This window comes from Ascaphus truei, chromosome 5 (assembly GCF_040206685.1).
Source record: "Ascaphus truei isolate aAscTru1 chromosome 5, aAscTru1.hap1, whole genome shotgun sequence".
Taxonomy (NCBI): Eukaryota; Metazoa; Chordata; class Amphibia; order Anura; family Ascaphidae; genus Ascaphus; species Ascaphus truei.
The window spans coordinates 304,887,873-304,901,809 of NC_134487.1; the positions used below are offsets into that span (position 1 = coordinate 304,887,873).

Genomic DNA, 13,937 nt, shown 5'->3' on the forward strand with positions numbered 1-13,937 from the left:
TTGGAGCATGCTGAGTCCCCTGAACTTCTGTGACCTGGTGGGGCCCCTGACTAGCTCGGTCCCCTGACTCCCTGCAGCCTGGCTGAGCACTCAACTCCTTGTGCCTGCCAGGGCTCCTAAATCCATGGTCCTGCTGAGCCTCCTTGCTCCTCTAGCTTTTGGGGCCCTCACCTCCCAGTGACTAGCTTGGCCTCTGCCTTCCTGAAGCCTGCTGGATCCCCCTTCAAAAAGGTAGCCCTCACCCTCTACCTTTTTAAGGGTCTCTCCTGTCCCCTCATCTCCAGGGGCCTCTTGGGGACATTTTCTCCAATGGGCCTGCTACCGTCTGCCTCTCGGGGCCTGCTGGGGCCTGTCTCACAAAGGCTGCTGGGGCCTAGCTCCACCTTCATATGTGTGTCGTTGCTGGGCAGCGTTCCATACTTGCTCACTACCTCCAGGGCTGAGCCGGTCTGAGGGGCAAAGGCTCCACGTCTGCGCCGAGACTTCTAAGGGTGTGCATGCAGCAGCACCTGTGGGCGGGCGGACGGCCTTCCCTCCCCCCAAAATCCCGCCGATCTCCAATGGGTTTGTAGAGCCTGGAAGGAACCACTGAGCTCACTGAGCCATCCTCCTCTCAACTCCCGGCGGGGGGGCTGAACGCGACAACTCCGCTGCCGAGGCGGTCCTCCATGAAGCAGCTGACGCTCCTTTTCCCTCCCCCCAGGCCCTTCAGTTCAGGAGTCCTCCTCCCTTCCTTTTGGTCAGGGGCTCCTATATTGCAGGATCATTTTCGTGTCTCCTTTTTTAGACATGATGTTTCAGAATCAACATTACAAGATCTGATAATTGTACTAACCACGAGTGGAGCTATCTATTTTTACTTTAGAGCTCTGAGATTCTGAATAAATTAGAACACAAATACAATAAAAATAATTCAATACAAACGAAGTGTTCTCCGCGCACGCTGCTGCTATAGAAACCAAGCATGGAAACGCATGACAGAAAAGTGTAGGTGTTTCCACTTGTCATCACTGATGTTTTTGTCACAGGGCTCCGAATACTTGCTACTGGTAGATATTTTCAGAATAATGTTCCCAATATTGGGGTAATTCGTGATCGGATGAGAAATCCATCTTTTTGGGGAGGAGTGGTGGAAATGACAAACACATTCAGTTATGGTGGTATTTGCTATTTAATGATAAACACAAGGTGGCACATGTATAAAGGGTCCATAACCATAATAAATATATCTATATCTCAAATATTCTGGGACAATCCGGGATAGCATATCGTGCCCCTTTTAGGGATTGTCCCAATGAATTTCCTTTTTCCATGTTATAACATGTGTATGTAGCCCTCTTTCCCTCTGACTAGACGGGTCTACTGGTGCTATCTTTACCTGCTGGCTCACAGAGATCAGAGCCTCTGCTACTGGGAGCCGGGGGCAACGATAGCTAAATTGGCAGCGCCTCCACCTGCCCAGGATCCCCATTATGTGAGATTTCCCTGAACAAGAACAATGACAGCTCGCAATATACGTAAACCTTTAATAATAAAAAAAAAAAAAATATATATATATATATATATATATACACACACACACACACACACACACACACACACACACACACACACACACACACACACACACACACACACACACACACACACACACACACACACACACACACACACACATATATACATACACACACACACACACACACATATATATACATACACACACACACACACACACACATATATATATATATATATATATATATATATATATATACATACACACACACACGAATTTAACTGTATACCAGTGGCCCATGCCACGCATCACTGTGCAGTAGTGTCCCTCTCCCACACTGTGTCCAACGTAACGGACCAGTCCCTTGGTCACTTAACCTCTGAGTGTCCCCAAGGAACCCACCCCCAAGGCGGGATCAGCACCTGCAGGTACCGGTATGTTGGTGCACTTATGAAAATACCTGCCGGGCGCTCCAGCACCCGGTCGCTGACACTACAAAAAGGATCTGCCGATCCAGCGCAGTCTCTCACGATGAGATTCCCACCTCAGGGAAAAGTCTCTCACGAGTCTTGACTCCGCAGCATACCCTGGTCCAAAACTACAAGTGGCAGGATCCTCGGTGAAGTACTGTGTCCCTGACTGCTATTATCACTAATCAGGCAAGGTCCCTAGCTAAGGGCTGTTCCCTGCAGCAACACAAACTGAGGGTGACTCGGGGCACTAACTGGGGCCTACGGGCAAAGCTGGCCTAATGCAGCGAGTCACTGACCTCTGCACACGTACCTTCACTCTCCTTGCTCTCCCAGCACCAACTGTCACCAACTGCCACTTCCCTATTCTCTCATCCAGAAGCTCCGCACCCTATTGGCTCTCCTATCCTCTCAGCCAGAACCTCCACACCCTATTGGATCTCCTATCTTCTCAGCCAGAAGCTCCGCACCCTATTGGCTCTCCATGGAAAGGTGATCGCCCAGAGGCTCATGGGACTCGTAGTCCCATCTGAGAGCCTCCTCCTCATTGGTCCCGCTTTGCGCGCTTTTTCCTGCGCATGTGCCAGCTTCCTGCAAATGGCCACCGCAACTCAAGCCCCTGCGCATGCGCGAACTAACCAACATGGCGGCACTCTGCATCTACCACCTGCGGGTGCCCCTGGCGACTCGGTCGCCCACACAGCCCTCTCTGGTGCGCGCAGAGGTAAGAAAGTGTCACCGGAACCTCAGGGCTACATCTAAAACCAGATCTGACTCGTGTCCTCCGAAATCTGGGAGAAGAAATACACTTTTTAACATGAGTTATATTGTCTATACAACAATGTTCAGACTAGGGGAATGGGCTCAGGAGACCAATGCTTAACCCAAGACCCCACAAACCTGTAGCTGTGCTAATCATATGAGGTTTTCGGGAATCCAGAAGGACAAAGGTTTTATCTCCGATTTCCACTTTATACTATCCTAGCATTAGTAGCATGTCATCTGTAACGTCTAATACCGCAATCCATAACATGGCTATACTTGTACAACTCCTTCTTGTGACTGTCCCGATCATAGCGTTGCGGTTCATGCCAACACTTGTTTTGTGGTTGCAGCTTGAAGTTGTTGGGCTGGGGAAGGGAATTTCACAGGCAAACATGATGTACGGGGGGGAGGTGGGGGGGGGGGGAACAGCGGGAGGCGTGCGGGGGGACAGCGGGAGATAAAGAGAATAATATAGTAGGGGGCATTTCCAAATGGATTGGGATGCAGTTAGCCAATTGGGCGAAGGTTACAATAGTCGGGATGGGAGTGGTTTAGGACGTGTAAATGCATTGTACTTTAGTGTATTGCTTTTACCGTTAGTTGATGGAGAATCTGAATGATTTGCCTTGTGTAACATCGCATTTGAAAATAATATTTTTGTTGTCTCGCTGCATTTTGTAAAATTAACCGTTCTTCAATGCACTGTGGCGTGACCAGGCAGTTTGCTACGATGCTTTCTATTAATTCGGGATTTTCATGCTTTGTTACAGACCTTTCCAAGTACGTGAAGACGAGAATGAATGGTCAAATATCCAATTACTATCAAGCGGGAAGTTACTCTACTCAAACAAAGTAAGTTTGCTTTCTTTTATTTACTTTGCTAAATTTACTTTTTCTTCTTTGTGGGTCTTATGCTTTCACTATTTCTCTTCCTGCGCGGGAAATGTTGGCATTGATTTCAGTGCGCTTTTACCACTCCGTGATTGAACAAAAAAAGCTTTGTAGGTTGTGTGTTCGGAAACACGTCATTTGTATTCGGAATCTGAACACTGTGTGCTTGTTAAGGATTTATAGTTGTGTGTGTGTGTGTGTGTGTGTGTGTATATATATTATTATTGTTTTGACCATGTATTTCATGACATTAGCATTTATTTATTACACGGCAAGTTTTCCCTGCTGCCTCAAACTACTTTTCATCATGTCATCGTTGATATGTTCTGAAAGGCATTGTGCTTTTAATAACACAGCGGAGTACCAAGCCTCGGGCTCTGGGAGTGTGTCGGGTTTCTTGCAGACTTGAATCTGAACCAAACTAAAATCTTTTCTTACAGTGGTTATGAATTGTCACCATCTGTAAAGTCTGACAAAGGACCGCCTTCAAGAACCAGCGCAAAGGCTCTTTATGGTAAGAAGGATAATTTTGGACTGGTGGTATTTGTCCCGGCACAGTGAACCTTGCTCTTATTCTCTTCTATGTTTAAGGTAAATTGATGGTTTATTCCTGAACCGAATAGTACTTTGATCTTCAGAGGAATCGGTTTGCATAGCAGGGCTGTACAGCTGTTCTGTGCATAGAACGGCTGTGTGTTTGGTTTGGATTACCAATTATTGGAATGCTTGAGCCAAAAAAGTACAAGTAATTGGAAAATCCTTTGTAGAATGGTGAATTCTTCTTCTATATGTGCACCAATGAATAAATGTAAATATTCTTTAGGATTGCAAAAAGAAAACCAATTTTGCAATAGAAAAGCACATGAGAACTGCACACGTACCTACTTATTTCTCTCAATGTAATTCCTAATCCCCATTAATGAATTACATTGCAGTTATATTATGCCTGTAGGGGTCAAAGGTTGGAATTCGGAAATGGCCAATCACTATGGTAATGAAAAATGAGAGCCAGTAGTAAGCATTTTAATAAACCTGGCACATCAGAGGTTAATGGTAGTGGCAAATTGTCTAAAAAATACTTGCATTGTTTTTATGGCAGGTTAAACCACTGACCACGCCTAGTTCTATGTGGTTGATTAGAGGTTATCTGGGGTCAAAGCCTGGTCTTGCAAGTGCATGGGTGGGGGGGGGAGAGGATTGAAATATGGCACCACGATTCTTCTCTGACAACTTGAAAGGGAGGTCTTTGTGTTGTGGAAATGCCATGCGGGTGGCCAGGACAATAGCCCACAAGATTGTGTAGATTTACAGACTATAAAGATATATCATGAGTGTCACAACGATTCACAAGAATAACAAATAGATCTTTGTGACATTTTTACGACTCTACGAATCAAATGATACGAAACACTCAATGTTTTTGAGGTTGGAAAGGACAGAAAGCCATTTGTCACTCAAACCTAGGAGTGAGCCGGACACACTCGTTACCTGCGGCCAATTCCCCAGAACGTATTGATATGAATCTCGTTATTCCAAATATTCTAATAAAGATATTGGACACCTTTTTATGTCTAGGCAACTTTCTACATTCATCAAAATGTCACTGGCTGAGGGGAGGGGGGGAGGGGATAAAGCACACGCGCAAGGCGAGTTTGTGCTGTGTTCTCAATGTAGGGAATCAAGAATATAAACCCTGCATTTGAGTTAAGAAATCCAGCAAATATAAATATCAATTGTGAGCACATTCACATGCCAGACATGTCTGCAACGCTGCATTTCCCCATTATCTCTTTGCATACAGTGCTTCCACTGCAGCCAGGGATTCTGGGAAATGATATGCAAATGAGCACACAGTGTCAACTTTTGTGTCAAATCCATTTTTTTTAAAATACAGAATTGAAGCGGAGAGTCTCCGGAACTGAACCCCGTTAATTTCAGCTCCGTGGGCCCCCTGCTTCCATAAGAACTTGCCTTCATAGTGGGTGCTGGAAGCCACTTCAGGGTCCACTAAATGGCTGCTTTTCAAAGCTCTCGGGCTCAGCAGGCCAATAGGAAGCTGTGATGTCATCCAGTGACGCTTCCTATTGGCCCATGTGATGAGGAAGCTGGAAACGGCAGAGATAACGGCGCCCCCTTCGGATGTATCTCAGGAAGCAGAGGGTCCCCGGCTGCTTCAGACCTGTATTAAAAAAATTAAGGGGTGGGGGGAGGGGGAGAAACGGCTTGGATTGCTCCTTTTAGCGTAGACCCCTATAAGCTTATGACAGCTTTTCAGCACAGCTTGAGTTAAAGAAGTGCAGAGCCAGTAACCTACTCTGAGACGACTGTTTTGACCTTTTGGGTCTCATCAGTGTAAGGTTGGATACCGGCTTTGCAATATGAAGCAGGAATAGGCTTCAACCCCACATTAAATAAGTTATGGTGGATAAAAAAAAAATGTGACGACAACCTTCCACCGTATAGCATACCACAAATAAATACCACGTGTGAGCACACGCGGCGGCACGCTGACAGCGGGACCCTCCGTGGGAAAAAGTTACGGGTACATAATGTGGCCATGGCAATGTGCCGTCATAGGATTGTCATCATGGCAACGCGATGCTACAGAAGAAAGTAACACCGCCCCTCGGCAAAAAAATAAAAAAAAGCCGCACACCTCTCGGTGAGAAGCGGCCCGCCGGTCCAGGCTTTCCGTGCCCCCTCCAGGTCACCCCTCCGGTCGAGCGGCAGTTGGATGCCTGCCGGCGCAGACGAGAGGAGGGAGTGCAGGACTCGAGGAGACCGCCTCACCCTAAGGCCGGCCCTTTCACCACCATCTCCCAGCATACACTGCTTCCACTGCAGCTAGGGGGCCTGGCAAGTTGTGAAGTCAGATTGTAACTAAGGAAGTGCCTTGTGCCCGGCACATGGAATCTCTTATCTTCCACTGAAGACCCTGAGAGAACCCAAATCGCATGGTGATGTACGCTAGGGACGCCTGTTTATTTTATCCGTTTATTTGATGACACGGCCTGCATTTATTATTGTATTGCATGTTCTTGTAAGAATCCTTTTTTTGCAATCTAAGCAGTGTACTATTTTTGTAATATTAAGTCTAATAAGTATGTCTTTGGCTCTAACGGAACGTGGCACATTTTGCTATAACAGATTTTTGTGCTAAATCCATATTTTGCTTGGTAAACGGACCAAGGACCCTTTCGATCATTTTCTTTATCCTTGGTGGTGGAAGCGATGATAGATGGATAGATATATTTTGATGGATTGTGGGTAAATATTACATATTTGATGAGCCCTGCAGGAAAATGAATGACAGCTGGATAGCTTTGTGTATTAACCCTTGTCGCATATGCAAGTCAAGTGCTCACAGGTGTGCCCTTCGTGACACTGTATATTGTGTATTTCTGCTGTATATCACTGTTAACATTGGTTCTCTTTATTTCTGGTTTACCTGGAAAATTGTATGGAAGTGACGCTGTTCTTCATCCACATAATGTACTTACATAATATGAATGTTTTAACTGAAAAAGCCAATGATGGCGAAATAGCTTCGTGACGCGTTTGCCACACCCCCCGCATCGCCTCCCCAATCTCCTGCAGCCAAGTGCACAGATCGCCGGTGCTGCAGGAGTGCGCACGGTCGCCCGCGCCGCCACCATGAGTTTCACCTACGAACAAAGTCAAGCTAACATTTTGCAATGGTATTGTGGTGATTATATTGCCCAAACCCTACGCTTGAGAAAAGGTCACTACGACCTGAACCATCGCCAAGGATGCTACACGCATGGGGTGCGCCTCCAGCCCTTGGGAGGGCTGTTTCCTATTCTGCTTTCAATATGCTCTTCGTTTCCAAACTGCTTTGATATCCATAAGAGATGTGCTCTCCGACCAAGCTTGTTCCGAGCTCTGTGTCCTGTCCTGTGCTGGAGAATGGAATGGTCCATCTGTTCATCACTGCTCCTGTCTGAGCAGACTAAATCTAGATCTTCTTTATTCTCCCACTACTACTTTGCGTGTGTGTGTGTGTGTGTGTGTGTGTGTGTGTGTGTGTGTGTGTGTGTGTGTGTGTGTGTGTGTGTGTGTGTGTGTGTGTGTGTGTGTGTGTGTGTGTGTGTGTGTGTGTGTGTGTGTGTGTGTGTGTGTGTGTGTGTGTGTGTGTGTGTGTGTGTGTGTGTGTGTGTGTGTCATTGTTGGATACCATTAGCGCTACTTTTACAGACTTTTTTTTTTTTTTTGTTTTAATGCTACCTTCTTTTAATAGGAACTGAAGGAATTTACTTCTTCCGATCATCATCCAAACAAAAAAAGAAAGGTAGAAATCCAATAGTAGATTGGACTAAACCTATGTGTGTGTGTGTGTGTGTACTTTTAAGATGCACCATGTTGTTGCATGCAGGCTGGGTTGCTGTTGCTGTGTGTGCGTGTGGCGTTTTTACATCTGCAGCCCAGTCCTGTGACTTATTGAAGTCGATTGCAAACGTTTAATGTATTACAATAAATATGTTTTTTAGACATTGAATTACCTGTTACTTAGTAACAGAAATGAAGGGGAAATATTTCAAATGGACTTGAAATTGATGTCATGCTTCTTGTCAGCATGAGGCCAATCATTTCAAGGTATTTTATTTTAAAAGTAGAGGTTTGACAATAAACACTTCCATTAGTACAGGGAGAACCCTGCATACTGTACCTGCCGCCACTTCTCACAATGTCGGTTTCTCTTCTGCCGAGATTAGCTGCACCTTTTAGTTTTGTTTTTAGATGATGATTCACAATAGTTTGAAAACCAAATAGTTCAGCAGCCATTCAGTTCAGTCAGTTTTTTTTAATGCCATTTTTTTTAAAAGTAGTTTCAAAACAGGCCAGTTTTATTTTTTATCTTTAACAGCTGCATTATAGTTTAGATATTAAAATATTATCGTTTTGCTTCAAAATGATTTGGATCCACTGTCCTTCAAACAGAAGTGTAACCACAGCTCATAGAAACTGATGAAGCTTCTTAGAGCGCCTGGAAAAATATTCCAACGCAAACTTTCCACGACCTGGAGAAGCTTTCATCAGATGCTCAATTAAAGTTGGACAATAGAGTGGTGCTGTAATTGTGGCCATACAATGGCAAAGCGTGCACGTAAGCCTGTTTACACATGGGGAGAACCCAGCCTTTTTCCATGTCCTGATGTGGATACAGATCACAGATAATCACAGAGCCACCTGTGCTGAAGCGGGGATATCCTGAAAACCTGACCTGTTGGGGGAGGCTTGAGGACTGGAGTTGAGCGCCCCTGGGTTAAACTAACCCTATAGTGTTTCTTTCTTTTCTTGTGGTATTTATGATGCACGACGAATATATATTTAATGTTGCATTTGATTTTGAAGCATGCAGCTTGTTTGAGTCTGACGCGTTTTACAAGAACATATCAGATTTAAGAAAAATATTAAATGTACTGTGTGGAAATATTTAATTTAGTCACACGGGGGCTAAGAGGTAATGTACCTTACAGCCCACCACAATGAATCGTCTATAAAGTGCAATATGGCTTAGTAATGCTTCGTTAATATGGCAAAAGCATGTACAGGCATACCCCGCATTAACGTACGCAATGGGACCGGAGCATGTATGTAAAGTGAAAATGTACTTAAAGTGAAGCACTACCTTTTCCCCACTTATTGATGCATGTACTGTACTGCAATCGTTATATACGTGCATAACTAATGTAAATAATACATGTGTAACAGGCTCTATAGTCTCCCCGCTTGCACACAGCTTCGGTACAGGTAGGGAGCCGGTATTGCTGTTCAGGACGTGCTGACAGGTGCATGCGGGAGCTGCTGTTTGCCTATTGGGCGATATGTCCTTACTCGTGAGTGTCCTTAAACCGGGGTATGCCTGTATTAGCATTATACATTTTCACCAGCGTGGATTTTTTTTTAAGCTGTAAGGCTTGGTCGCCAAGTGCCACTGCGTGTTTGTATAATACAGCATAAATATGATCAAAAGGATGAATACCAAGTTCTGCCCTTTAATGGGCATATTTATTAAAATATGATACATTTCTAATCGCCTGTTTTCACTGTATTCATTAAGAATGATCTGTGCATAAACGTTACCTCTTTTTTGAGGTAGGTAACCAAGTAATCCTAAATTCGATTGCCTTAGTGAGGAAAGGGATCTGGCGCCAACTTTCCGGAAAATGTGTAATCTTGCACGTTAATGAGTAGTCTGTGATTATGTCATCTTGGAAGTTTGGCCAACACAATTTGCATAGCGCACAGAACTGAATTGCGTAACATTTTATATATAAAATCACTAGATGTGGCTTTTTTGCATTGAAAGAAATAGTTTGACCCTTTTTTATTACATCTCTAGACATGGTACTTAAGTAATCTGTTTGTTTAGTCTAGTTAAAAAAATAAGTTAATCCATGTTTCCTATAAACTAGTTTTTTTTAAATATACACTAAGGATTTAGATTGTGCCAACCTTTAGTCCAGCAGAAGTGAGTAGTATTGCTCTATTTTACCTTTTATTTTAATTTGTAGTTATGATAGATTTTAATAAACGGTCAATATTCTGGACCCAGGCTCATATGTAGCATGTGAGTAAATCCATGTAGTTTAGGGCTGCGGCCCGCTAGCGTTGAGCAGGCAGCCCTTGCCGCGGTTACTTACATATATAGATATATGCAAGTTCCCACTCACGCGGTGCGCGGGCACATGCTCGGCGCTTAGATAAACAATAAAATCTTACTTTCTAGCGCGCTCAACTACTTGCAATGCCCGCCACCCCAAACCGCAAGGACACCCGGCGTTCATGCTTGGAGCGCTCTCCAAGCATGAGCGTGCTCAGCGGCAGCGGGGACTCTGCCTAAGGCCTCGGGCACCGTGCTGAGGCGCGCTGCTGCTCGGCAGTGAGCAACTGCAGCCGCAATGAGAGCGGCTTTTAGCAGGGGTTCGCGCACGCTTCTGCACACATGCAGAAGCGTGTGTCTTACCTAATCTTTAGTTTCTGCGCTCGCCGGAGCACAGGGCCGGTCACGTGAGCGGTTCGCCCAATGAGGGCAAACCAGCTCCGTGATGTCACAGCCCCTCCCCTCCCCCCCCGACACGCCCCCGGACGGCGCGCGGTCTAAGGCCAGGGAAAGCACCCGCTTTCCCTCAGCCTCAGCGCGCTTCCGCCCGGCTGGATCCACTATGGACTTGGCCTATGTCGTCCCCTTTTAAAGCACACAAAGTCCTTCTATTTTCTTCAACTTTATTGTGGGGAGTTAACAGAAATGTAAAAGTTCTATATGTGGATTGTAATAGCAGATTTCTCTTGTCAGGAGAATAACCTATGAGAGGAAGGTATCCTGCTATGTGGAAGTGCTTCTCTGAGGGGAAGGTAAAAAGGATTTCCTTTGAGGGAGCAGCGGAAGAAGTGTCTACTCACTTTGGCTGCTTGTTGAAAAGAGAGAACACACTTTCCTGTCAGACAGGAACACACTAAGGGGCATAGCAATGTGCAGATAAGGCAAGGGGGGAGGACTAAACCAATCTCAAACTGTGTGTATTGGGAGATTGCCAGGGCAACTGAGTAGAGGCTGTGTAAAAGGGGATTACTTGTAACAACTATGTTGCAATATACACAGCTCTGGCTGCTTCAGAGCAGGGAAAACATTTAACTTTAGCTGGGGAGGGCTGGCAGCCTGAGAGCAGGAAAAATACAGAGAAACAATCCTGTTCCAGGACAGTCAAGAACTACACAACTTGACGCAGTTTTGATGGTAATGGTCTTACCATTTTTGTAGCACGTACACTTGTATGCCATAATCTTGCTACCGTTGTTTACATTTCCCATGTAAAAACCCGGGTATGGGAGGTTAAAGGGGTTTAGTGATGTGTCGCGCATTAAATGTAAAAATAAGTGATATACGATTTTTCATTAGCTGAGAAACAGGCAGAAAGTCTCTGTATATACACTTAATATGGATGGAATTGTAGAGCACTTGAATAACCTTCCATATAATTGTGTGTGACGGTCCAGGCCCATGTCTGCTAAGCTGGCTGCTGCCATAAGATTGCTTCTGGCACTGGAAGGCCCCTTACAGCCTATTAACTTGAACAAACCATGCTAAGTGTACTGGTGCCTAAAGATGTTCTACTTCTAATAACATTAACAAAATCCTAAACAGAAAAAGATTCTTGTGGAAAAATCCCAAAAAGGAAGCTGGTATAAAATAGTCTGTTTTTAAAGTTTGTGTGTGAGACCAATAAAACCGTGTATAATATTCTCGCATCCTAATCCTGTGTATTTCTATTATGAGTCTCTCCATATTCCTGAGGTCCCACACTCTGGCTCGCCATTTGGCAGTTGTGAGAAGGCTAGATCTCTACCCACTTGCTGCCACTAGATGTGTGACCAGTTTGGAGCACGGTGAAAAAAAGTTGCCCAGTATTTGGAGTCCAAGGATATATGTTCCCGTTATAGCGTGTGCGCCGCACCCCCTCCTCCCCCCCATCCTCTCCAACACAGAGGCGGAAATAAACATGGCATGACGTTGCGATCTGTGATGTCGCCTATATAGTATGTTCTAGGCATTTTCTTTAGTAAGCATGACTAATCAAGTCAGGTCTTGGAGGTGGCCATCCAGGTGGAACTCCTTTCCTCCTTTGCAAAGTCCCTATCCAACTCTGCTTCCCATTTATCCATATATTTACATTTGGAGAATGATTGAGGGGGAGGTTAAGTATGCAGGATTGGAAAGCATCCTTTCTAAGTAAGTGAAAAGCTCTTGAACCCTTCCTTCTGAGTTTGGTATATTAACATTTTCCTGGAGGGACTCGGAAGTTTATAAGAAGAGGAAAAAATGGCCCAGTCTGAAAATGCAAAGTTTACGCCAAAATAATAAAACCAGCAGGACCATCCCATGGGTTAAAAGCCTTGATCCTAACAATGGGGGTTGTGGGACGGGAAAGATGTGCAGGACCCATAAAGACTGATGAGATCTCTGACTCTTGAGTGTTTGGTGTCTTAGGTAGCATTAGTATGTCATAAAGTTGACAACACCACAAACTCAATTACAACACAATCTTTCTAGAATGAGGATGAAGCCAGTATATGAAATATTTCTTAAATGTGCCGCTATATAATAGTGATGAAATTAAGACAAACCTTATCCACCATAGCATTTGTTACGATAACAATAGGGGGCAATAGGGAGAGGCAGGCCAATTCTGAGCTGACCCATCCCAAAAGATTTGCCATGTTGAGTGAAGATATTGGGAGTGTCAGGGCAGGAATGGCAAGGCTGGGGGAGACTGATTCCTCTAGCAGCCAGGGGAATAGTTCCTCCAGAACAGTGGGGTCTCAGGATGGTCAGATACCAAGGCAGATGGTGGTGGTAGGGGACTCAATTATTAGGAAGGTAGATAGGGCAATCTGTTGCCATGACCACGTGAACCGAACGGTTTGTTGTCTCCCAGTTGCTCGGGTTTGGCACATTGTGGATCGGGTAGACAGATTGTTTGGAGGGTCTGGGATTGACCTGGCAGTCTTGGTACATGTAGGCACCAGTGACAAAGTTAGGGAAAGATGGAGGGTCCTAAATAATTATTTCTGGGATCTAGGCCAAAAGCTTAAGGCAAGAACCTCCAAGGTAGTATTTTCTGAGCTTAGGGAGGTTAATGCATGGCTAAGAAAGTTGTGTAGGAAGGAGGGTTTTGGGTTTTTAGTGCTCTGGGACTCCTTTTCTGAGAGGTGCCATCTTTATTCTTGGGACGGATTGCACCTCAATGAAGAGGGATCTTCTGTGCTAGGGGGGAGAATGTTAAAAAGGTTGGAGATTTTAAACTAGGATGGAGGGTGGAGGGGAATTAAACTGATAAACTAAATAGAATAGATTAGGAAACGAGGGGTTATGGAGGTAGAATGGGGGCAAGGGCGAGTTTGACAAGCAGTGAGACACCCATAGTAAATACAGATAATACTAGAAAACTTCTAAAGACTAAACCAAGTTGGCGCAGAAAGGAAGGAGCAGATAAGATAATAGTACAGGCTGAAAAAAACTTAAATGCATGCTTGCTAATGTAAGAAGCCTGACAGATAAAATGGGGAAACTTGAATTAATAGCTGCAAGGGAGCAGTATGATATCATAGGCATTACTGAAACATGGTGGGATGAAACTCATGATTGGCCTGTTAATTTAGAGGGTTATTCCATATTTCAGAATGATTGAGCAAATAGAAGAGGAGGAGGAGTATGTTTATATGTTAAACCGGATCTAAAACCTATAATAAAGGAAGATGTTTATGAAAAT

At 44.7% G+C, this 13,937-nt stretch overlaps 1 protein-coding gene across 12 annotated transcripts in view; it reads left to right on the forward strand.

The window, feature by feature from the left end:
- The window catches only part of EPS8 (EGFR pathway substrate 8, signaling adaptor), a 134,275-nt gene that overhangs the window by 72,067 nt on the left and 48,271 nt on the right, over positions 1 to 13,937 (forward strand). For 11 of the 12 annotated variants that reach the window (XM_075603019.1, XM_075603020.1, XM_075603013.1 and 8 more), the window contains 3 exons: positions 3,525 to 3,606; positions 4,086 to 4,159; positions 7,904 to 7,954. In XM_075603019.1, the coding sequence (XP_075459134.1) occupies positions 3,551 to 3,606; positions 4,086 to 4,159; positions 7,904 to 7,954 (181 nt within the window). In that variant the 5' untranslated portion in view covers positions 3,525 to 3,550. The remainder of the gene's footprint in view (positions 1 to 3,524; positions 3,607 to 4,085; positions 4,160 to 7,903; positions 7,955 to 13,937) is intronic. The other variant, XM_075603016.1, reaches the window with a different exon arrangement.